Genomic DNA, 26806 nt, shown 5'->3' on the forward strand with positions numbered 1-26806 from the left:
ATTCTCTGCTGTCCTGTATACTGTTTTCAAGCCCAGCGATTAATTTTATGACTATTATTCTAAATTCACTTTCTGTTATATTATTTAAATCCTTTTTGATCAGTTCATTAGCTGTTGTTATTTCCTGGAGATTCTTCTGAGGGGAATTCTTCCGTTTGGTCATTTTGGAGAGTCCCTGGCGTGGTGAGGACCTGCAGTGCACTTCCCCTGTGCTGTGGTGTATAACTGGAGTTAGTGGGCGGGGCCGCAGTCCGACCCGATGTCTGCCCCCAGCCCACTGCTGGGGCCACAGTCAGACTGGTGTGTGCCTTCTCTTCCCCTCTCCTAGGGGCGGGATTCACTGTGGGGTGGCGTGTCCCGTCTGGGCTACTTGCACACTGCCAGGCTTGTGTTGCTGGGGATCTGGCGTATTAGCTGGGGTGGGTGGGCAAGGTGCACGGGGGCTGGAGGGGCAGGCTTAGCTCGCTTCTCCTTAGGTGATCCACTTCAGGAGGAGCCCTGTGGCAGCGGGAGGGAGTCAGATCCGCTGCCGGAGGTTTGGCTCCGCAGAAGCACAGAGTTGGGTGTTTGCGCGGAGCGAGCAAGTTCCCTGGCAGGAACTGGTTCCCTTTGGGATTTTGGCTGGGGGATGGGCGGGGGAGATGGCGCTGGCGCCTTTGTTCCCCGCCAAGCTGAGCTCTGCCGTCCGGGGGCTCAGCAGCTCTCCCTCCCTTTGTCCTCCAGCCTTCCCGCTTTCCGAGCAGAGCTGTTAACTTATGACCTCCCAGACGCTAAGTCGCGCTTGCTGTCGGAACACAGTCTGTCCGGCCCCTCCGCTTTTGCCAGCCAGACTCGGGGGCTCTGCTTGGCCGGCGAGCCGCCCCTCCGCCCCGGCTCCCTCCCGCCAGTCCGTGGAGCGCGCACCGCCTCGCCGCCCTTCCTACCCTCTTCCGTGGGCCTCTAGTCTGCGCTTGACTCCGGAGACTCCCTTCTGCTAATCCTCTGGCGGTTTTCTGGGTTCTTTAGGCAGGTGTAGGTGGAATCTAAGTGATCGGCAGGACGCGCTGTGAGCCCCGCGTCCTCCTACGCCGCCATCTTCCGGAACCCCTTTTTCATTCTTTATGTTTGCTAAATTATATCTTCTCCTTTGTCATCTTCAGTCTTGGTGAAAGTTTGTTAATTTTATTGGCCTTTTCAAATAACCAGCTTTTTCTTTCAATGACTTTTCAGTTTTCAATTCCATTGGTCTCTGCCCTTATATTTATTATTTTCTGCCTCTTATGAGGTAGAAATTGAAGTCTGTGTTCCTTACTCTGCCTCCCTTGACATCTGGAAGAGGAGGGCCTCCTCCTTACCAGTAGATGATGTGGAAGTCTCTTGGTACTTCTTGATACCTCCCTGGTTGTTAGGGCAAATGGATGTCTATTAACTGCTGCTCATGTGTTCTTTATTGACACATCTAAGGAGTGGGGACAGAGGGACAGGAGGTTACTGGTAGGCAGTGGTAAAAGTTCTGAATGTCCAATAGGCCTTTTCTTTTTTCTTTTCTTTTTAATTTTTTTTTAACGTTTATTTATTATTGAGAGAGAGACACAGAGCGTGAGCAGGGGAGGGGCAGAGAGAAGGGGAGACAACAGAATCTGAAATAGGCTCCAGGCTCTGAGCTGTCAGCACAGAGCCCGATGCAGGGCTCGAACTCACAAACTGTGAGATCATGACCTGAGCCGAAGTTGGTCGCCCAACCAACTGAGCCACCCAGGCGCCCCCCCAATAGGCCTTTTCTAACTCCATCCCAGCGTAGAGATAGAGGAGTACCTCATTATGTCCTGGAAGTGTAAAATCAGGCTCTTCATGTGGTCTCCACTGACACTGCAGGATGAAAGCTCCATTAGTGCCCAGTAAGGATGAAAGCCCCAGGTCCCCACCAGGCTTCTCTGACACACACAGCAGTGCGTAGTAGGGGTACTTGATTTCTGCTAGTCAAAGTCTAGGCTTCCCACTGGACCTGCGCTGGTGGGAAAGGGAGCACAGTTTTATCTGTGGTGTTTGGCTGGAGTAGAGCAGTTATTGTCTAAAAGTTGGGTCTTGGTAGGCTCCCCCTTTCCTGGACCGTCCTTCCACAGAAGGGTACTGTGGGATAGTTTTTTGTTTACACCTGTTGATGTTCCTAGGATGGTGACTTCATGAACATCCACTTTGGAATACATGGGGCTAAAAGAAAATTCAGTGAACTTATCTCTGTCGTTCCTTGGGTTCTGAGATCTGTAGCTAGTCTGCCGCCTTCTCTCTACCTTTCAGTGTTCTTACGATTGTTTCATATAGAAGGCCTAGAGTTTTTAGCTGTACTTATCTGGAGGAATAAGGAAAAATATGTTTACTCAGTCTTTCTCTTTTTTGAAATGCACGGTCACCTAATTTGTGGATTTTTATTATTCTTTGTCAGCACGTGTTCGGTGTATCTTTAGACTAGCTGTAGTTCTTGAGTGAAATTGAATTCATTAATATTTCCCTTAATCTCTTGCTTTTTGTTTCTTGATTGAGAATTTTATTCCTGCCCTAAGGTTACAGAGATGTTTTCTTACATTTCCTTGCGAAAGTTTTAAAGTTCTTAATCTTTTAAAAGAATTATTGTTTTTAACTGAGTAGTGATCTAATTCATCCCCCTCCCATGTTAGAGAACTATAGCACCATGAAAAGTTCATCCCTTTTCCCATTGATTTCTAGTGCCACATCTGTCATGTATAAAATGTACTTATATGTGACCCTTTTATGTGTATTCTTTTCCATTTTTTTATCCTTACATAAATTTCACACCATTTTATTTACTATAGCTTTAGAGTAAGTCTTGTTATTTGGTAGACAATGTCTCCCAGCTTATCAAAATTCTATTGAAATTCCTATTGGGATTATTAAAACTGCATTGAATGTATAGATGTTTGGAGAGAATTAGTATCTTTACCATCACGAACATGATTTTTCTTAGGTATTTTTAAAGGTTTCTAAATTTAGCTTACCATTTTTCTCCACAATGACCTTATATATTTAAAACAATTATTTCTGAGTAGTTAGTATATTTTTGTTGCTATTGTAAAGTAAAATAGGTTCTTTTTAATTAAAAAAAATAGTGCTTGTGTATACAAATGAAAATGGCCTTTGGGTTGCTTTGTATTCATTCATATGCATTTCATTTTCCAAAAAAATGTACCCGGGAACATTATTGCAGTCTCCTTGGTACAAATTACAGCATCAAATGAATGTTAGATTTTTAAAATTTTAGTCAAAAATTTAGCTCTTAATCAATTCATAATTATTTATTGATTTACCAAGTACTATGGAAGATGATTTCTCTCCTCCCCCAAAGGAACACTGTTTGCACTTGTTAAAGGAAACTAGTGTTTCTTAATAATTTCCCATGGAGATTTTAAGCAAAACAAGTATCTTTGTGCTCCCCTTTCAGAAATCCTGGTTCAATAGGTCCAGAGAAAATCAGAACTCTGTATTCATTCATTCATTCATTCATTCATTCATTCAGGGAGAGAGATTGTGAACGAGGGAGGGGCAGAGAGAGAATACCAAGCAGACTCTGTGCTCTCAGCATGAGCCCCACTCGGGGCTCAGTCCCACAAATTGTGAGATCATGACCTCAGCCAAAATTAAGAGTCTGGCACTCAACTGACAGAGCCACTCAGTTTCCCCTAGAACTCTTTTCTTTTAAACATCTCCCCTGTGGTTCTACACATGTATATTTGAAAACCACTGCTAGGAGAAGTTGCTAAACGATAAAAAGAGCAGCCCATAGGGATGCTTATTGGGGGGGGGGGGGGGGCGGGTGGGATCTCATTTAGAATAATGAAGTTTTAGTCATTATTAGGTATATCCCACACCTACTTTATTTATGGTGCACACACGCATACTTATAATCCATATATGTATATAAACTGAATTGCTTTGTGTTAAGTAGTGACAGGTATGAGTTTGAAGAGAGTGGACATTGTAAAAGAAACCAGTTACAGTTTAAGTGAGATGTGCTCATTTAAGTGCTTTGTATTAAAACTTAGAATGAGAGCTCATGGATATAGAGAGCAGATTGGTGGTTGCCTGAGATGTAGGGGATCATGGGTGGGTGGAATGAATGAAAGGGGTCAAAAGGTACAAGTTCCCATTCATAAAAGGAATAAGTCATAGGGATGTAATATATAGCATGGTGACTGTAGTTAACAGTACTGTATTGCGTATGTGAAAGTAGCTTGGAGAGTGTTTTGAAAATTCTTCTCACAAAAACTTTTGTAACTCTGCATGGTGACAGATGTTAACTGAACTTATCGCAGTGATCATTTTGCATTTAAATACAAACAGTCAAATCATTATGCTGTACAAACCAAAAAAACTTAGAACGCAATTTTGTCTTTCCCAGTTGGAGTCATTCGATGTCCAGTTTGCAGCCAAGAATGTGCAGAGAGACACATCATAGATAATTTTTTTGTGAAGGACACTACTGAGGTTCCCAGCAGTACAGTAGAAAAGTCTAATCAGGTAAGTGTATTAAGCCTTAAAATGTTTTGCCTCCTCTTTTTTTTTTTTTTTTTTTTTTTAATGTTTGTTTATTTTTTGAGAGAGAGACAGAATGCAAGTGGTTAGGGGCAGAGAGAGAGGGAGACACAAAATCAAAGCAGGCTCCAGGCTCCAAGCTGTCAGCACAGGGCCCAGCGCGGGGCTTGAACGAATGAACTGCGAGATCATGACCTGAGCTGAATTCGGACGCCTAGCTGACTGAGCCACCCAGACGCCCCTATATTGCCTTCTCTTAATGAAGCAGCCTAAGTTACTGAAGGACGCTAAAATAAAAGGTGTCTGACCCCCTTTTGACCATTATGTCTATCAAATTATGTAATATTTTAAAAGGAATATAAAGAATAATGAGTAATTCATCTTAAGGATTAAAACAGTGCCAATACAGAAGCCTTGCTTGTACCCCCACCTTCCCTTTCCCTTCAGAGGAAACCATTATTCTGTATTTGATAGTATTTCATTTTTTTGTAATTTTACTCTATGTATTTCATTTTTTTTTGCAATTTTACTATATATTGACAGATTTTCTAAATTTTAAGACCCGTTTTTTCATTTTTTTCTGTTTTAATGATGAACTCTATAATGATACATATGAAAAATTGCATGTCTTTGATTAGTATGGTTTCACATTTTAAGAAAACTTTCTTTTCTGCATGGTATTTCTTTGAAAGCCTCATTTGGTAACAGTGTCCGGGTATTGCACTTAGAGGCCCACTGGTGTTTTTCTCTTTTCCCCACTTCCATATCCCACATGTAGAACATTTCTATTGGCCCCTTAGATCTATCTAGATGTCCAGTCCCTGGAAGATGAACTGTAGTGGCTCTAGTGGAGGTGAGCTGGGATTGATTCTGTAGTGTACACTAAGCGTAGCATATTAGTCTACTTTTGAATTAGGATTGATTGATGATTTCTCTAGGCAGTTCCTTTAATTTAGAGCACTAGATCTGTGAAGGAACTGAATCTATGAGAAGAAAATGATTATTAATCTAAAATGTAAAAATCTAAAAAGTTATCTTTAAGATACTTTACTAATCACATAGCTAAGTTTCTGTACTTTTCACTTTCAGCTTTTCTCGTTGGTTTCTTGGGGGAACTGTGGGAATTTAGGGCTCATCTTAAATACATCTGTTACTAACAAAAATACCCCTTTTGTTTCAAAAGTGTCCACAGTTCAGGGGCACCTGGGTGGCGTCTGACTTCAACTCAGGTCATGATCTCATAGTTCGTGAATTCGAGCCCCACAGCGGGCTCTGTGGAGCCTGGAGCCTGCTCCAGATTCTGTGTCTCCCCCTCTCTCTGCCCCTCTCTAGCTCACGCTCAGTCTCTATCTCTCTCAAAAATAAATAAATGTTAAAAAAAAAAAAAGTAAAAAATAATAATAATAAAGTATCCACAGTTCATCAAAGGCCAAACCAGGGCTTAATGCAGAGAATAAATTTGCCAATTGTTGTGAAACCGGTTTTAAAAAATAGAAATGTAGTTATTTATGTGAACTACAGTGTCAATTACTTAGCTCTTCTGAAAGTTTCCCTGTGAATACTACTGATTTTTTTGTCTTCTAGAGTGTCATTCACTTTCATATATGATTATATTTATACTACATAAACTTTGTTAGTCATATCACTTGAACTCTAGTAGTACATGTGCATGCTCAATCCAGAAAATTCAAAAGCAAAGCAGCATAAATAATCAACAGGATGGAGTAATGATCTGATATGAATTGACAATGATAAGAGATGAGAACTGAAGGGATTCTAATCTAAAGGACAAATCTAAGAGGCTGCTTTTTTCCTCTGTATATCAATTAGTTTTTAGTAAGTTTATTGACCCTATTTTGGTCACAGAAACATAATAGGAAGAAGTTATAATCAGTTAAACTAGAAATAGAGTTCAAATTGACCTCTTCAGTGTAGGTAAGTGAGGCTAGGAGAGTGTTAAACCTGGTTCAGGAATAGGGTACTTGTTAGGGATATTTTGGGAATGAAGACTAGAGAGGTAATAATGTGGGATGAATTGGAGGTAGAAAGGCCTAGGCAAAAGGTATTGAGAGCTGAGCTAGCCTAGTGGCAATACGAGAAGGAAGGGGATAAGTTACAGCTCACACAAGGTTTGATGTACCTGATTGGATGTGGAGGTGAGAGGGACCTCACTGCCAAGATGGTGGTGCTTTTCACAGAGATTAAGAGGTAAGGGAAGTAGATAGAGGATTGGTTTTGAATGTGATTGAGTTTGCCTCTGAGACTAAGGTGATGTCATCTGTGGTCAAACTGGAGCTCTGAGGATAGTTCATAGCTGAACAAAGATAAAGCTTAAAAAATGTTTGTTACAGATAATTTTAAGCATTACCAAGAGAAGGGACAGTTTCACATAACAAACTCCCATGTACACATACCTAGCTTAGTAGCCATCAACTCTTGTTTTATGTTTATCCTGACACCCTTCCACATACTATATTATGTTGAGGGTAATCCCAGGCATTATATCATCTAATCCATAAATCTTTCAGTACTTCTTTGGAAAAATAATTTTTTATAAACCTAACCAGCATATTAATTTCACATGTAAAAAATTTTACAGTTAAACCTTAATATCATCAAACATCCAGTGATATGTGTCTCTAATTCTTATGGTTTCTTTTTTTAAACAGTGGTTTGTTTCTATAAGGATCCATTAAGGCCTACACAGTGCATTTGGTTGATTTGTCTCAAATCTGTCTTTTAATTAATCTCAAAATACCCCTTTACTTCACTAGTTTTCTTTTTCCTCCCTTTAAACATATTTGTTAGATAAACTGGGTGTTAGTCCTGTGGAGTTAGCCTTATTCTACATTTTGCTGACCATCTTCATAAAGTCATTTAACATGCTTCTCTGTTTCCTGTATTTTGTGTATACTGACAGTAAATAGGTAGAAGCTAATTTCATTTCAGGTCCTTTTGGGTTAGGGGGCATAAGAATACTTTCATCCATATGTCTGTGTGTACTTCAATCAGGAGGCATGTGAGTTTTATCTGTCTTTTTTCTAACGTCAGTGACCATTAATGATCACAGCCATGATTTCATATTAAATTAGGGCTTTGAAAAATTGTGACATTCTCATTCTGTCATTCCCCTATATTTCTTATCTGGAAGAGAAACAGAAGCCTTCCTTCATTTATTCTTTGGTTACATACATAGCAAAGGTAGGTTAAGTACTTGGTTCATTTCCTTTAGTTGCTAATTTTTAGAATAGTGACTTAGTTTCTTAGCGTTCTTCAGAGATAACTAATGAGTGGTGTGTTTGTATCTTTATGAACTCATGGATTTTTAATATAAAAGGTGTTGTAGTAGTTAGTTGTTCTTAATTGATGATCAAATTGTGCCATCTTGCCAATAGGAGCCTCACATTGATTCCTGAGTCATTCTGATAGAATCGCAGTAGTCCTTGCTGTCTTCCCTACTTTGTGTTTTGACGAGATTTTGTTAGGATCTTTGGTTTCTTTTAGTCACACGTGGTATCTGGAGACCACAGTATGGGTGCTAGGGGTATTCACTTTAAAAAAGAGAAGTGACTACACTTACAGTGTTGAGCACTGAGGGATATATAGAATTATTGAATCCTAAAATTGTACACCTGAAGCTAATATAACTGTGTTAATTATATGTCAGTAAAAAAGAATAAACAAGTCCATCTGGCTTGGTTTTGAATTTAGGCCACATAGTATCTCCTGGGGCACAGTCAGAGGATCTTCAAACACATGGAATTTTGGAAAGAACCGTGTTAGAGTTTCTGAAATGTTTATTAAGTGACAGGGAAAAGGATAAACAGAATACAAAGTGAGTATTAGATGATAGAAAACTGTAAACCTTAGTAAGGAAACTAGCATTTTTAAGAAGGCTGAGATTTTAGAAAAGTCATAGGTGCAAATTTTTTAACAGAAAAGCTTAGCCTAGTGGTCAGAATATACTTACCAAACGAACAAATTTCTGGAGCAAAAATGTGAGAAATAACTTCAAGAGTTCAAACAGCAAGTGTCTGTTCTCTACATCAAAAAAACTAAATCTTCATCCCCTTGATACCCAAACCGGTAGATAATAATATAAAAATTTGGTGTACAAGTATTTGTTCTTTATGATACCAAATGTCCAACTGTGACGTTTTTGTTGCTGTTAGTTTTCTGCAGAGCTGGCTAGTAGTTTAACCTGGTGTCATGCAGAGTATATGAGAAATAATGGTTGTAGCCTTGGCTTCTGGGCTGTCCCTTAGGATAACCAGAGTCAGGATCATCTCTAGTGCAGCCATTCTTTGAGGTTCTACTTTGACCCTGTTGAGGGTCACAGAAGGCTCCCTGTTTCCCTTCCCTACCCTCACTGCCATGGAAGGGTCATGTGAACAGCACCAAGAAGACTGCTTATTTATCAGGAGAGTCGTGGATCTGCTGAAAATTCACATTCAGCGGAGGGAGTAAAGTCTGTGATTACCAAATATGAATGTATTCCACTGCTAAGCAAACAGCCTGATTTGAGGCTCATGAGAAGTTACTGAGGGAGGACATAACGTCTATCTCTGAGATTCTTGTATCTGGAAGACCTTAAGAAGAGGAGGCATTTCATCTGGCTCAGTAGTGCACTCTCCAAAAATAAAGTGTGCTTCCTTATGAGGTAATGGGTGCCTAGTATTTGAAAATATACAAGGAGCAACTGTCTAGGAAAAAAAAAAAGATGAGATAAATGTAAAATCAAAAAAGTAAAACCTACAAATCTAAATTGGACTTACAAATATCAATATATACTTGTGGTGTATATACACCACATCAATATACACCACAAGTATATATTGATATTTGTAAGTCCAATTTAGATTTGTAGGTTTTACTTTTTTGATTTTACATTTATCTCATTTATCCAGTATTGGAAATCTTGGTTCTTAATTACAGTGACAAAATCATTTATTTTCTCCAAATATATATGTTATACATTATATTATAGGGTATACTGTATCAGTTTTGGTAAAATCAGAAACCATCTTAATCCTGAAAATTAACTAGATATAAACTTGTTTACTGAAAGGTAAATAAGAAATACTTAAAGTATCCTAGAGATAGCAACCATAAGGAAGCGGCTGAGGGAAAAAGGAGAAACTAGTCAAAATTAGAGGAAGGGTCTTGTGGAACGTCAGTTCAGACCTCTGAAGAGGCGATGTTTCATGTTGGCGTCTCAGCCTTGGGATTGCAGACCTCAGAGGAGCAGGCGTCGGCCTACGGTGTCAGTATCTCCAAAGCTGGTTCCATGAGGACTGGAAAAACTGTAGTCTGGTGCTAAGGGCTGCTGGGGGAGGGAACGGCTGCTGCCAGGGTGAGGCAGTATTGATGGGTCTGATGTTCACGGAGAATGCAAGCAAATAAAAAGACAGCTAAGATGATCAAGTACTTCTTCCTCTGGCACTGCAGTCTCCCTCCAGCACCATCTCGTTAGAATCCAATGTGGACCCAGCTCATAAAGCATAAATACAGTTTGCAGAGTAAGAGTATAGAAGAATAGAGATGGTGCTGAAAGTAGAAATTATAGAGTTGTTTCCGTCAAAATAGAAAGCAAGGAACACAGCAATTACTACATGCATGCACTGGCGATGGTCAATCAAATCATACTTTCTTTTAAGTTTTTATTTAAACATGAGTTACCATACAGTGTAATATTTTAAAGTTTACTTGAAATCAGTAATTCTTTGTGTGGTTAAGCCACCCACTTGATAGTTTAATTTGCTTTTGATTTTTAGGCATTTAATTTTTTTTAACATTTATTTATTTTTGAGAGAGAGAGAGAGGGAGAGAGTGACAGAGCATGATTGGGGAAGGGGCGTAGAGAGAGGGAGACCCAAAATCTGAAGGAGGCTCCAGGCTCCAAGCTGTCAGCACAAAGCCTGATGGTGGGGCTCAAACTCATGAACTGCAAGATCATGACCTGAGCCGAAGTTGGACTCTCAACCAACTGAGCCACCCAGGTGCCCCAGGCATTTAATGTATTTAATTTAACTTATTAAATACAGTATATTGAGAGAAATTTAGACTCTCACTGTTTAATCTACCCTATAGGTAGCCATTTAATTTCCTTTATTCTTCTGTTTAAAATATTATTTCATATGTAATTTTAAGTAATTTTATGTTTAAAAAATATTAGCAAATGTCATTTCACCCATCCCCATCTTTCTTAGATAAGCACTAGCATGATTTACTTTTCTACTTTGCTTTTTTATTTTACTTCATATACTGAGATCTCTCATTCTTTTTTTTTTTTTTTAACCTTTATTTATTATTGAGAGAGAGACAGAGCATGAACATGGGAGGGGCAGAGAGAGAAGGGGAGACAGAATCTGAAGCAGACTCCAGGCTTTGAGCTATCAGCACAGAGCCCGACGCAGGGCTCGAACCCACGAACTGTGAGATTAGGACCTGAGCTGAAGTTGGACGGTTAACCGACTGAGCCACCCAGGCGGCCCTGTCCTCATTCTTTTTTGTAGCATAGTGCAGCCTAGAGGTTAAATTTTAGGTTATATCTTTAAAGACGTCAAAATTGAAGCTAAGGCAGTAAGGATGAGACAATTCCCGATTCTAACAAAAATCTACAGAGGGAGGAGGAAGAGTGGAGGGTTATATCCAGAGGGCATCAGGGAGATAAGAGGATCTGGAGATACCAAGGAATCCAAATGGTTTCTAGGAAGTAGGAGCCAGGGGCTTTAATGATGTTAGAAAGGTTAAAGATAAGAGCTGAAGAAAAGACAGGTTCGATGAATGAAAATGTTATCCACGTATTTGGAATTTAGCTAAGGTAAAGCACTAACTGAGGGGGAAGGGGGCGGAATTTCTTTTCCCCATCACAGAAGATAACATAAGGACTGCTTCTCTATAACTTTAATAACTGTTCCCAGAGAATAGTGACACCATGTACAGTTACACAAGCTGGAAACAAAGCTTTCCCTTCTTCACCTCCCGTATCCAGTGCATCTTCTGAACCAGTCAGTTTCACTCCCAATCTCCCTCATTTATTCCCACTTCCACCCACTCTCACCTAAAACATTGAAAAAACCCTCTTACTTGTCTCTGCAGGAAACACTTCCCCCTTTTCTAATCTATTCTCTATATTGCAGTGACAGTGATTTTTAAAATTGCAAATCTGGCCATGTCACTTACTTAAAAGCTTTTAGGAGACTTCATCAGACAAGGACCAAAATTGTCATATGATCCTCCTTGATCTGACCCCTGCCTGCCTTGCCCCTCACTTCTTCTCTTGCCAGTCTTTCCCCTTGATCCTACTTTGTGCCAGTTCTTTGAACCTGCTGTGCTCCTTTTGCCTGGAGGCTATTGTACATGCTCTTCTCTCTGCCTAGAAGGTTTTTCATTAATAACTGATGACTCAACTTCCATACCTTAATGTTAATATGATCTCCTTAGAGAAAGCCTTGCCTGGGTAATCTCTCACTTTCTGCAGTACCCCAGCCCCACTAAAATGAGATCGTTTCCCCTATCATAATGCTCTTATAACTCCTCATACTTTATGGCACTTCTCAGTGTGTAATTGTGTATTGGTGTGAGCCTTACAGTAATGTTTGTGTGCTTCACATTTAGTCTTCACCACGACTCAATAAAATCTGTTATTAACTTCATTTTAGAGAGCATTCTAAGTAACCTGCCCAAGACTACTCAGCTGACGAGTGGGGAACTGGGATATGAACCCACACTCTCATCTAGGACACTCAGGATCATAGGGCAGGAACCATGTTTGCTTTTCCGCATTGTTCTATCCTCAGCACTTAGCACAGTGCCTGGAATATTTGTATATTGAATGAAGGACAGTATTATATATCCGCTTCATAAGTTTATAAATTTAAATTTATAAGCACTCTTAAGATAACCGATAGAGACCAAGTATGGTTGGTATATCATTTTTATATGACGAGTTGTTTGACCACCTTTTCATTTTTCTTAAAAATTGACATGACATATTTCTCTTACTAGGTGTGTACAAGCTGTGAGGACAATGCAGAAGCTAATGGGTTTTGTGTAGAGTGTGTTGAGTGGCTCTGCAAGACATGCATCAGAGCTCATCAAAGAGTGAAGTTCACAAAAGACCATACTGTGAGACAGAAGGAGGAAGTATCTCCAGGTAATGAATTAGTTCTTTTAACCTCTTTTTCTCTATCCTTCCCACTCTTATCTTCCTTCCTGTACTGACTTTGTTTTCATACACTTGTAATAGACTCCTGTTTTTTTCTTTTTTTTTGTTTAAAAAAAGGAGGTGTATATTGTAATTGAAATTTGAAGACATATATAAATGACAAATATAAACCCTCCTCTTCCTATAAATGGCTTAATTTGGTGCGAATGTACAGCAAATGAAAAAAAAGTTGCTTTTTAAACTTCTCTCATCACTTATTTCTAAGGTGTGACAAGAGGTGGGCTTAACAAAAGTTTTACAACTCTTTTCCCTCTGATATTGTTGTGGTAAACCAGTTTTGTGATATTTGATATGTAGATAACTGAAGAAGCTCTGCTTTTTATGTAATTTATGGCTTCTCAGTTTTTATTGTATCGCTTATAAAGATTACTAATATTTTATTGTACTAAAATATATGTAACTTAAAACTTGCCATTCAAACCACTTTTACAAGTACAATTCAGTCGCATTAATTGCATTTACAGTGTTAGGCAACCATCACCACTGTCTGTTTCCACAGTTTTTTCATCATCCCAGAAAGAAACGGTGCCCAATAAGTAATAATGCTCATTCTCCTCTTACCTCCGCCCTTGCTAACCCCTAATCTACTATCTGCCTCTACAAATTTGCTTATTTCTGCAAGTAAGATCATACAGTAGTTGTCCTTTGGTGTCTGGCTTATTTCACTCGCCACAATATTTTCAGGGTTTATCCATGTTGTGGCATTTATCAGAACTTCATTAATTTTTATGGCTCATTAATATATTTTTGTTTAAAAATTAGTTTATTGCTTTTAATTCAAGTCAACCAGTGTTCATATGTCTATTCTATATTCCAGGAATTTTGCTGGGTATTAGAGATGAAAAAGTAAATAAAACAGACACTTTTACCTCCACAAGAGTTATTAGTATGATGAAGACTAGAACAAATTAGCAATCATAGTTTGGTCTCATAAGTTCCACGGGAGCACATCAAAGGAGCATCAGACTCAGATTTGGAGATTTAGGTTGGAGGCCACATCTAGGGCTTGACAAACGAATAGAAGGAGGAGGGTGGGGAAAACTGAAGTACAGGTGCACATTTACAGAGGGAGACTGTTGGATGTACCTGGAGAGTAAGATGCAAGAAGAGGAGGAAGAACGAGATGAAGCTAGGATTCTGGTGACACAGGAAAAGGGAGTATGATTTCCGAAGGTACTGATGAGGAAAAGGCAAAAGAGGCCAGGTACAGGTTCAGACACGTTGAACAGATTACTGCTAGACAGACTTCTTTTTCTGTGAATTCAGCCATCTACTGAAAAACAAAGGAGAGGAAATAGGATTTAAAGGTAAGGAATGTGAGGGATATTTGAAAGAACTCTAGTTGGAAGAGAGCTCCAACTTCAGAAACAGAGATTGTTTGGTAGCATTGAGGTTACATTTGATGTATAGGCCTTAAAACTTCCTCCATCAGGCTTCAGCAGTGTGGGGATTGGTATAGATAGAGAAGAATTGAACTTCTCTAGGATTGGGGTTTAGCTGGACAGGTGTTCTGGAAGTTCAGTAGAGGAAGGGGTTCAAATAATGGCATTTATTGAAATGAAGGATTTTTTTTTTTTAACTCTATAAAGGAGATGAAGTTGATAGTACTGTCAGTTGATACGATGAAAGAAATTGTTGAAACTAGAGATCACGGAGGCACAGTGAGAGCGGTTAACTAAAAACCGGAAGGTTAAAAAGTAGACGTTATTAGAGTGGATGTTTGAATCTGTGATTAGAGAAATGAACCAATTAAGCACAATCCAAAGTTTAGGGTGGGACCATGATGTAAGGAGCTAAAATGGAGTACAGGTCTCTGGAGATGAGAAAGTCTGAGAGCCTTGTTTTTATGTGGCAATCTGTGTAAACTTCTAACTCATCCAGAGTGATGGTGACACTGAGGACTAGGAAGATGACTGAGTCAGGATCTAAATTCTCCAATAAGTAAAGGAAATCTATAAATGAATGACATGTTCTAATTATCTAAGTCAGAAGCTCTGTACTTACTGTAGACAATATTGTAAAACAAAATACCTGCTAGTGTATGTAGTTATATACAAAGAAAAACAACCATAAGAACACATACTAGGTTATTAATAGTGGTTATTTCTAGAAGTGGGATTATTTCTGAAATGTTTGGATTTTACCCTTAATTATTAGTGAAATAACTGCTTACTGTTGAGTCAATTATTATACTTATTTGTATTCTGATTTTTTTTAAATTTAACATTATACATAAGCATGGCTCAATATTATCCTCACTCTGGATAACTATTAAGTTACATGGAGGACTACAGTATATAGTGAAAACGTTATGATTATTTCTGTGTTAGTGGGTACCCTCTAAGGATTTTTGCAAAAGTGGGTAAATAACTTTTTTAATCATGTTCTTTATACATTTTTATTAGATTTTCTGAATTCCATTTAAAACAGTCTTCTGCCATATTGGAGTGGAAAACATCGAGTTGGGTCACAGTCACTTATCTGCTTATTTTCTTAAGACTTTTTAATTCCATAAAGCACATTTTAAGCTACATACTTTATTTTTCTCCTGAGTTAGTTTGAAGTTCTGGAATGAAAAGCTTATTTATCTTTTCCTTCTAAAATGCTGAGAATACCTAACATTCTGTGTCTTTTTTCTTGATGTTAATTGAAGTCTAGTTGACACACAACGTCAAGTTAATTTCAGGTGTACAACATAGTGAGTGGACAAGTCTGCGCATTATGCTGTGCTCACCACACTACCATGTGTCCCTGTACCACAAACCTAGTAGTAGTGATGGTGTCAGTGAAACTGCTTATAGCTCTTTTATATTTCAACGGATTGAAATGTAAATGAACAATCTAATAATTATGTAGTATTCACTTATGTTAATTTTCTTCTTTTTGCCTCCTGTTGTTTGTACAGAGGCAGTAGGTGTGACCAGTCAGCGGCCAGTGTTTTGTCCTTTTCATAAGAAGGAGCAGCTGAAGCTTTACTGTGAAACATGTGACAAACTGACATGCCGGGACTGCCAGTTATTAGAACATAAAGAGCATAGGTACTGTCATCTTTAATTATGTGCACACATGTATGGTAAGCTTTATGAGGAGTGGAGGGCTGCTGGCACCCCAGCCAGATGGCAGTCGGCAAATGAAGTTTTGTTCAGCCAACAGTATGTTGGCCTGTTCCAGGATTTTTCAACTTGGTCACTACAGATACTTGTGGGGGTCCTGTCTGGTTCATTGTATGGTGTTCAGCGGCATCTTTGACCTGTATTCAATAGATGCCAGTGGCATCCTTCTGGTTGTGAGGACCAGAAATGTCTCCAGATGTTGCCAAATGCTCTACAGAACAAAATCACCCTGAGTTGAGAACCACTGGCTTACACACTATTTAAAACTAAATGGAATTAATTTCCAGTGTTGTAAAATGAGATTTTACATTTTAAAAAAAAAAATCTACATCTTTGGGTTTTTGAGAGAACAGAACCTGTTATAGCATGGGCCTCGTACACTTTGATTAGCATTTGGATGGAATTCACTTTAGTGTTGTGTAGAATGAGGCACGCCTTTAACAATTCATCATAGTTCCTACTGAAGATTATTTCTAAATCTGATGTCCATAGGCATTTCAGTTAGCAACCACTAATTTATTTAAATAGTAAGATTCTGATTAGTACAAATAAAATTGGTTAAAATGGTCAAGGCTCAAAAACTGGTGGTTACCAGAGGGGAGGTGGGGTGGGGTTGAAAAGGTGATAGGGATTGAGGAGAGCACTTATGAGCTTCAAATATTGTGTGTAAGTGTTGAATCCTTAAATTATACACCTGAAACTAATATTATACTGTATTGTTATCTAACTGGAATTTAAATAAAACAATAACAAGGAAAAGAAAAGAAAAAAAAAATGTCTAGGCTCCCAATAATGGCAGGCTAGGCAATTTGGACCAAACCATACCAGGGAGGATAACTAGAAAACCTGGGTAAAATACAGAAGTCATTGATAAAAAGTCTTAGTAGTAAAGATTTACTGGACCAGGTTGGAGGGGAACAGGGAATGAGAGGAGCGTTTTTACCCTTCATGGCATTTTACCAGGAAATCAAGGAGCACTTTTAATAGGCCACAGGGCTGGAAGGACAGCAATTGGAGTTCAGGGGTTACAGGGCTTGAAGGTTTCTCCTTGCCTTAATTTGGAACCCTGAAAGTCTATGCTATCATAGTAAAGATGAACTAGCTAGTAAATAGTTCCTGACTGGGACTGAAGCCTCAGCATCAAATTTTTTCATTACCCAAAGTTGGAATAAATTGAAATCCTATTGCTGGTGCCCCAGGGTGCCTGGTAGATTCAAATGTAAATGCTCCCTGAAGAGAGAAAACATCATCCTATGCCTCAAGTTGATGCAGTAATGAATTTTGCAAAATGGTCCAACACATAATTAGAAGTAATCACGTATGCTAGGTGATGAGACAATGTGAACAAAACCTACCAGATACAACAAATAAGATAAAAAGACCCTTAAGGCTATATCTTACCATATTGAAGATCGGGGACAAAATGGAAATTTTGAGTAGAGAACTGAAAACTATAAAAAAGAATGAGATAGGAAATCCAGAACTAAAAATTACCATAACTGAAATTAACTCTTAGAGGCTATAACAGATTTGACATAGCAGGAAATGAGAATTGATGAACTAGAAGAAAAGTAAGAAAATACCCAGGATGGAAAGTAGAGAAGAAGTAATACAGGGTGCAACTGGGGTCCCATAAGGAGAGAAGAGAGAGGAATGAGAAGGAAACAACATGTAAGGACAGAATATAATGGTTTGGAATGTGGTAATACTGAAGAAAGATATCTAGCCCATATTTAGGAAGCCCTATAAATGCCCAGGAGGCTGCTTAAAAAAAAAAAAAAAAAGGCAGTATGTTTTTAAGTACAAAAAGAAAATAATTACAGAGCTAAAATTATATAGCCAGTGAACATATTCTTTAAAATGAAGATTAATGAAAGACATTTCAGACCAAATAAACTGGGATAATATATCCCCAGTAAACCCTCACTAAAGTATACCTTAGGCAAAAGAGAAATGGTGGTCAATGCATGACAGAGTGAAAATCATTTAAAATTGGAAGTACGAGTAAATCTAAATAAATATCAATTTATGAAACAATAAAAATGTCTTACTGGTATATGTCATGTGTGTTCTGTATAGTACACAACAGACAGGGGGATATGGAGTCTGTGTTCTAAGGCTTATGTACAGTTTAGGAAGACGGTAAAAAAATATAAATCAGTATTAGATAACTCCAGATCTGCATTTTGAAATGTCTAGAGTAATCACTAAAAGAATATAGAAGTGTATCTGATTATCAAAGTAACATAGAGGGGAAATGGAATAATTAGGCTAAAGACAGGCCAAAGAAGAAAAACAAAGAACAGAGGGGATTTAATAAGGACTTGGTAAGTGTAAATCTATAAATAGATTTGTAATTATAATAAATGTAAATGGATAAAATGTCCCAAATTAAAAGATTGCAAGCTTAATAAAAAAATTGAAAATCTGCTATTTGCTTTTTAGACAAGAAGCAACTAAAGCCTAAGTATATAGAAAGAATGATGGGAAAAGATGCGTTATACAAACATTAACCAAAGGCATGCTGTTATGTGAAAGTGTATTGTTTGAGATACAGAGGGAAACTTTATACGATAAAAGGCTCTCTTTATTTAAAAGATGTAGCAGTTCTAAATCTATATGCCCATAGCTTTAAAATGCATAACAAAAAATGACAGAACATATAGACATATCTAGAGTGGGAAATTTCAACATACTTTTCTCAATAATTGACAAGCAAATTAGAACAGTATATTTTTGTAAGATTCAAATAACCTAAATAGCAAATGACCTTGTGGACATTAAGAAACACTGCACCCAATAATACACATTCTTTATAAACATAAAAAGAAAACATTTAATTGACCATATGTCAGGGCAATCTTAAATTTCAGAGGGTTAAAATCATAAAAAGTTTTTGTGTAAAAACTCAATGCTGTTAATGTAGAAAATAATGATAGATGATAAAAATCTCCATATATTTGAAAATGAAGAAATGAAATTCATATGAAAATGAAATGCAGTGATGCATGATCCTGTGCTGTATCCTGGACTAGAAGGGGAAAAATTATTTAGAGGACATTATTTTTAACTTATTTTGAGAGAGAAAGAGAGACTGTGAGTAGGGGGAGGGCAGAGAGAGAGGGAGAGAGAATCCCAAGCAGGCTCTGCCAACACCCAGCTCCATGTGGAGCTCTAGCCCACAAACTGTGAGATCATGACTTGAGCTGATCATGATACGCTTAACCTACTGAGCCACCAGGCCCCCCTTAGAGGACATTATTGAAACAAATGGCATTATTGGAATATGGTCTGTAGTTTAGATAAGAGTATTACCTTAAAGTCAGTTTTCTTTTTTTTTTTTTTTTTAATTTTTTTTTTTCACTCCCTATTTTTGAGAGACAGCGTAAGTGGGATGGGACAGAGAGAGACAGAGACACAGTATTGGAAGCAGGCTCCAGGCTCCAAGCTGTCAGCACAGAACCCGATGCGGAGCTCGAACCCAAAAACGATGAGATCACGACCTGAGTCGAGGTTGGATGCTTAACCCACTGAGCCACCCAGGCACCCCAGTGTCAGTTTTATATTTAATCATCACACTCTGGTTACATAGCAATATCCTTACTCCTAAGAAATGCATTCTGATTATTAAGGCATTAAAGAGCTATGATGAATTAATACTTGAAAAACTAAGCCGTGTAAAGGTATAGGAGGTCTCTGTACCATTGCAGATTTAACTGAAATTGTTTCAAAATAAACAGTTCGAACTAAATTTAAATAAAACATCAAAGAAGAAATCCCAATGGATATAGGAAAATATTTTTATCTGAATGATCGTGGAAATAATATCCTTGAAATACACTGTTAAGGCCATGATAAAAGGGAAATAGATATCATTAAATGTATATATTAGGTAGATAAAAAAATACACTAAACATCTCAAGTTCAGAAAATTAGTAAATTAAGCCTAAACTAAGTGAGGAAAAGGACACGATGAGGATAAGTACAGACATTAATGAAGTAAGTAAAGCCAAATATCAAATCTTTCAAAATATTAGTAAATTGACAAATTCCTTTAATGAGTGATTTAGAGAGCAGGCCCAAAAAACCAATGCCAGGAGTGAAAAGGGGGCATCACAACATTTTCTAAAGGCATTCAAAATTATGAGATGATTATCTGTCAATGGGTTTGGAAATTTTTGCATGAAATAGGATAATTCTTAGAAAATACAGCTTCCCAGGGGCGCCTGGGTGGCTCAGTTAAGCATCCAACTTGATTTCAGCCTCGGTCATGATCTCACAGTTTGTGAGACTGCGCTGGGCCTGCTTGGGATTCTCTGTCTCTCTTTCTGTCTGCCCCTCCCCTGCTCACTCACTCTATCTCAAAAAATAAATAAAAAAAGAAAAGAAAATACAGCTTACCAAAGCTAGCACAAGGTAAGATAGAAAATCAGAATAGCCCTTAGATTTATATCCATAATTTTTAACTTTCTCACAAGGGAAACTACAGGCCCAGATGACTTCATTGATGAATCAACAAAATAGATAAAAATAACACCTTTTAAATACACACAATCTCATCCAGAGGACAATAAAAGGATGAATTCTCTCCAACTTGTTTTATGAGGAATAAAAATAGAAAATCACGGACTAGTCTCACCCATGAAATGAATGTGAAAATTCTAAGAAATAGGAAACCAAATCCAGTAGTAATGTGATTTTTGGACAATATAATTACAACCAAGTTGGCCTTGTTTTAGGCATACAGAGTTCATGTAACATTTGAAAATCAGTTATGTAATTCATATTAAAAGAATAAAGGAAAAATTACATAATCATTTCAATAGAGACAGGAGAAACATTCTGTCAAAAATATGCACCTATGATATAAAGACTTCGCAAACTAAGAATAAAAGGAAATTTCCTAAACCTGAGAAAGGTTTTCTGTAAAATGAACCAGAAAACATCATAACAGAATATTGAAAGTTTTAAAATTGAGTTTAAGAACCAGATAACAAACATTTTGACCATTTCATCTAACATTACACATTACTAGGGTCTCAAAGACCGCATTCTATACAGAGAAAATCCAACAGAATTAATATTAACTATGTTCCCCTTTTTTTCTAATGCTGGCAACACTATAATACTGATTTAAGTATTTTGCACTTTTAAATCACATTATGTAAAATACTGTGTTTTATGCATTTTACGAAAAATTAATAAAACTGGTTGTCTTCTATATTACTGTGTCCCTGGAGCTACTCTTGAGTCATCATACGTACTTTGTCAGAGATTATCATGTCCATTTACAAGTTAACGTTTTTAAAGTGCTGTATTTTATGTTGCTTGAAGCTTTGTTACATGCAAGGCATAGCATCAAGAGTTTTTCCTCATCCCACCATTTTCCCCAAAGGCATATATTTGTGACCTTTATGACACAACTACCTAATGTTCAAAAGTAATCTTCAAGCGGTGCCTGGTGGCTCAGTCGGTTAACCATCCAACTCTTGATTTTGGCTCAGGTCATGATCTCACAGTTCATGAGATCGAGCTTTGTGTCGGGCTCTGCACTGACAGTATGGAGTCTGCTTGGGATCCTTTCTCTTCCTCTCTCTTTCTCTGTGTGTGTGTGTGTGTGTGTGTGTGTGTGTGTGTGTGTGTGTGTGTGCGTGCGCGCGCAGCGCGCGCGTGCACACGTGCGCATGTGCTCTCAAACGTTAAAAAAAAGTGATCATCAAAATATTTACAGCATCAAACTTTAACAATTAGGAAATTACAAAGTAGTAAGGAAATCTACTTAAATATCTGTGGTTACTTTTTGCCAGGTCTGCCAGGTGAGTTCTTTAAGCCTCTTAAACTATGAGTGATAGATATGTATCTTCCCCAAATTTCCAAAATAATTTAGAGTATCCATGAGTAATATCTGTAAAGATTCCTCCTTTTCTTAGAGACACTTTGGAGAGTGCAGAAAACCTGCCTTCCAGGGATATATTTAGTATTATTTATATCTTTTAAACTCTCTTTATCTTAGCTTTTGGGGGGATGCTTTTCCTCATTTTTTATTAGCATGAAATAATTGGCTTGTTTACTTGTCTTTTCAGATACCAATTTATAGAAGAAGCTTTTCAGAATCAGAAAGTGATCATAGATACACTAATCACAAAACTGATGGAAAAAACAAAATATATAAAATTCACAGGAAATCAGATCCAAAACAGGTAAATTTACATTTGTGGTGTTATGATAAATCATATTTATATAACATATTAAGAATACTCTCTTTTAGAACAGGTATTTTACTTAGCTCATGGTGAAGTAGATCTAAGTAAGCTGTCAGATGCCTCTAATAACGTAGTTTGTAAGACTTTTCTAGAAACTTTGGGTTTCTGGAAACTGAACTGGAAAGCATTCTTTTCAGCCATGAAATTTCAAAACTGTTATGGTAATAAATTGCACTGAGTAATGGATCATTTATCTGGCAGGTATTGATAATTTATAATTATCTGATGTTTCAAATTTTAAAGAAATGCCAGGATTTAAAAACAAAATCAACTACTTTTTGCCACTATTATAAAATATTTTAACACTTTATTATACATATATAACTGCTTTTTTAAGCATTGGTCAACTTTGAGATGCCTTCTCTGGGCTGTCACCTTTTAACTACAATAGGGTGGAGGTCTTAGGACACCAGGAGGCAGGGATTGTTAAACGGTTTCACGCACCTTTAATTTCTTATCAGATAACAATACTTGCACGGTTTCTATATATTACCTGTTACGCTTTTTGTTTTCCGAAGGAGGAATCCTCAACTGTCCAAAGTCTCACATCTCACAAGTCAGTGATTAGGAGAGCAAACCACTCACCTCCACATGGAAGAGTGAGTTTGTTTAGCTTACCCCCCTTTTTTCATCCTGTTTGGAACCCGCACTGACATAGTACAACCTTTACAACAGCTATGAAATCCCATTTTCCCTTCTTTTGTTGTTTTGCATACAAAAGTAACATATCACTGTCCAGATAAATCAAGAAATCCTTTTTAAAAAGAGCCTGAGTAAGAGAGGCCTCACAGGGGATTCATTAAGAGAAAGTCTTGTGGTTTATCTTCCTTAAGACCAATCATTATAATGTGTAATTTTTGTCATTAACCTTTTTCAGTAATTACTATGACCATTTTTTTTTAATTTTTTTTTTTTTTTTACGTTTCTTTATTTTTGAGAGGCTGAGAAAGAGCATGAGTGGGGAGGGGCAGAGAGAGAGGGAGACACAGAATCAAAAGCAGGCTCCAGGCTCTGAGCTGTCAGCACAGAGCCCCACGCGGGGCTCGAACCCACGAACCGCGAGATCATGACCTGAGCTGAAGCCAGACGCTCAACCGACGGAGCCACCCAGGCGCCCCTATGACCATTTTTATTCTTTGTGATAATAACAGTTCTATCGTGTGTCTTTTGTTTTTGTTAGTCTTCCTTAATCAGCTCTCATTGCATTTTACCTTTCTCTTTTACATAACAACTATATTAACCAAATACTGTTTCATTTACCATATTCTAACCATACTATTTTTGCCAAATAAAGTGGTGGGCTTAAAAGTTTATCTGAGTAGTTGAAAATTTGTAAGGGATATTCACAGAATGATGGAGATAGTTACAGGTGATTCTACTGTGTAAGTGGCAAATGGTAGCAATTGTAAAGTAACTAATTTTATGTGAAAGCTCCACCCTTGATGAAATTTAGTCTTTCTTCTTACTCTTTCATTATGTATATGGTATGAGCTGTGGATCAAAGTTCACTTTTTTGTAACCTATGGATGTCCATTTGTTCCAACACCATTTGTTTAAAAGACTAAATTATTGTTATTTAATTGCCTTGTCACCTTTGTAGGGAATCGGTTGACCATGTATGTGTAAGGTTCTTTCTAAACTCTGTATTCTGTTCCATTGTATTTTTCTTTTTTGACAGTACCCCACTTTCTTCATGACTGTAGCTTTTTATAGTTAGTCTTCAAACCAGATAGTGTGAATTCTCCAAATTTGTTCTTTTACCTTTCTGTTAGCGGCTTCCTTATGCTGTTTTTACAACGTCATACATTATCGCATGAAAGGATTTGGGGTTTTGAATTGTAAGAATTAAAGAATCTTTGGATTAGGTGCTAATTGCTCATATCTGAATAGACTGTCATGAAAGGATTACATTTACAGCACGGACTTACTTTGGTTTTAATTCGTTTTCACGTGTGTGCAGACAATGGCACGGCCTGTCCTTTTTTCATCCTGTTTAACCATCATGAAGATGTGAATTCTAAATTAGTTTTTGTTTTGTTTTGTTTCAGAGGGTTGTTTTCTTCCCATATCTATCTGGGTTTCTTGATTTTCATAGCCAATATTGGTGTCAAGTGATTATCTTAAGTTGCAACGGAAAATAAAATCTCTGCCCTATTGGTTTTAAGTCTTGGAGGGTAACTATTGGAGAAGCAGACTGGAGAAATCAAACTTCCAATTTCTCTCAAAATGTTTAGTGGGTGTCCCGTTATTCTCTTCTGCTTTTGTAAGATATTCTGGTATGATGCTGTGTATTTCTTATCTGTCTATCTCGATCTCCATGACAATGGCCTTCCCGTCTTCTCTAACGAAGGGAAAAACTGTACATGATAGCTGATGAAACATAAAGTGGTATTGAGCTGCTTATTTGAAGACAGATGTGTTCTTACAGTAGCTCTCTACTGTTGTTCTCTTTGCTTCTGTGCGGGCATAATGAATACTGCAGCAGTTCAGATCACTAAGAATGACATGCTTACACTTTCCTACTTGGTAGTTAGAGTGGATACAATCGAACATGTTTGGAGTCCTGGTTTTCTTGCTCATAAACCTTTTTTTGGTCTACCCTTTTAGATCAAGTATTGATTTTCTTGAATGATTTTCATCATGATCTTTCCAAGTCATATTTTCTTAAAATGTGTTCGTTCTCTTGCAATTTTATACATTTTGATTTTAAGATTGAATTAAGTGACTGTGTTTTTCAGAAGAATTACATTTCTGCTATGTCATCTTCGAGAAAGTCAATTTACACTGAAGGACCCTTAGAAACAGCTGAGCTTTTAAGAGTTGAAAACATTTTGGCCTAATTTAGACATTAGAAAATCAATTTTAAATATTATAAAACAAATCTTCTGCCTTAGAGTTTAGATTTTTCCCCCTTTCATTTAATTTTCAGGATAATTGAAGTAAATCAAAATCAAAAGCAGGTGGAGCAGGATATTAAAGTTGCTATATTTACATTGATGGTAGAAATAAATAAAAAAGGAAAAGCCCTACTGCATCAGCTTGAGGTAAGTTACTGTTGATGGGACAGTATGTTTGTAGCGATTTAATATAGTAGTTTCTCATGTATTTGTGACTTTGAAATCACAGACTTTTTCATCCATTTATGATTGAATAATATTGCGTCTCCATTCCTAAGTTTTCTTTTACCATATTCTACATTGTAGCTGACAGTTTATGGCTTAGTGTTTCCTCGATAGCACAAAGCACAGTGCCTTGCTTGAAGGAGCTCTGTAAATGTTGAAGAGATTAACCATTTTAGATTCATTCAAGTGACAACTTGGGGCCACCAAAGGGGTGCACTCGAGCAAAAAAGATTTAGAAAGATAACTAAGCTATATTTTGTTTTCAAACATAAAGGTTTAACCCTATGAGAAATTAAGTAAAAGGATATGCCTTCCACTCTCAACATTTTAGTCTTAATCCTCTGTAAAAGTAGTATGTAGGGAGGGATACCCAGGGCACTTAGGATAGTTGTTTCTCACCACGGTGAGAAAAATATTGGGCTCTTTCTGAGTTTTTTTATACTCATGAAGGTCTAGATCCAAAGTCAGTGTTTGCCTCCAGATAATAATAGATTACAACTTCTCCATGGTATAGTAACATAATATTAATTGCATGGTATTTTAGTATTCTTTTAATGGTGCAAAAAGAATTCACAGTAAAGAAGCAATTTAGAATGAGAAGAGAATGCAAGAATTCTGATGTTTAAGGATTTAAAAAAAATAAAAACTCCTAGAATAATTTGGTTTAACCTCTTTATTTTGTAGTTGACAAAATTGTAAGGTCTTTCTCAGAGAGTCCTGCCCTCCTGGGAAAGCATGGTCATTCCCATGGTTCATCAACCATACAGGAAACAAAGACTAAAGACTTGTCTTATTTAGTGAAGAAGTATTCTGTCCAGGAGACCTCATTTATAGTATTTTTTCAAGATTCTGTGATTTCTTTTTTTTTTTTTTTTTAATTTTTTAATGTTTGTTTATTTTTGAGAGAAAGAGACAGAGTGTGAGCGAGGGAGGGGCGGAGAGGAGACACAGCCCAGGCTCCGAGCTGTCAGCCTAGAGCCCCTTGCAGGGCTCAAACTCAGGAACCGTGAGATCATGACGGGAGCTGAAGTCAGATGCTCAACTGACTGAACCACCCAGGCACCCCTCTTTTTTTTTTTTTTTTTTTTTTTTTTAATAGAAACACTTAAAGAATTTAAAACATTTTCCAAGCTCTGTTTAAAATCAAGCATCACTTAGATTGGCTTTCTCAGAAATTACTAGTGCGTGCATGGCTGTGGCTCTTGCCAGACTCCGCTGTAAATCAGAATCTCTTGGAGAGTTTTTCAAAAAATGAAGATAAAGTAGTGCCTGGGTGGCTCAGTCAGTTAAGGGTCCACCTCTTGATTTCCACTCAGGTCATGATGTCCCGGTTTGTGAGATCGAGCCCTACATCAGCTCTGTGCTGCACATGGAGTCTGCTTGGGATTCTTTCTGTCTCTCTGCCCCTCCCTTGTGTGTGTGCACCCTTCGTCCCTCTCTCCCTCTCTCTCCCCCTCTCCCCCTGCCCACCTCTGTCTCTCTCTCAAAAAACAACACACACAAAAAGTTTAAGTGTTGTCTACCACATGGTGTGACTGGGCACAAAACTGG

General features: G+C 37.7%; 1 protein-coding gene across 2 annotated transcripts in view; it reads left to right on the forward strand.

Annotated features, from left to right (window-relative positions):
* The window catches only part of TRIM24 (tripartite motif containing 24), a 128637-nt gene that overhangs the window by 61788 nt on the left and 40043 nt on the right, over nucleotides 1-26806 (forward strand). For both annotated transcript variants that reach the window (XM_019452889.2, XM_019452888.2), the window contains exons 2-6: nucleotides 4394-4512; nucleotides 12538-12685; nucleotides 15663-15795; nucleotides 21954-22070; nucleotides 25063-25177. In XM_019452889.2, coding sequence (XP_019308434.2) covers nucleotides 4394-4512; nucleotides 12538-12685; nucleotides 15663-15795; nucleotides 21954-22070; nucleotides 25063-25177 — 632 coding nt within the window. The remainder of the gene's footprint in view (nucleotides 1-4393; nucleotides 4513-12537; nucleotides 12686-15662; nucleotides 15796-21953; nucleotides 22071-25062; nucleotides 25178-26806) is intronic.

Source organism: Panthera pardus, unplaced genomic scaffold (assembly GCF_024362965.1).
Source record: "Panthera pardus isolate Hobbes unplaced genomic scaffold, ASM2436296v1 HiC_scaffold_8, whole genome shotgun sequence".
Lineage (NCBI taxonomy): Eukaryota > Metazoa > Chordata > Mammalia > Carnivora > Felidae > Panthera > Panthera pardus.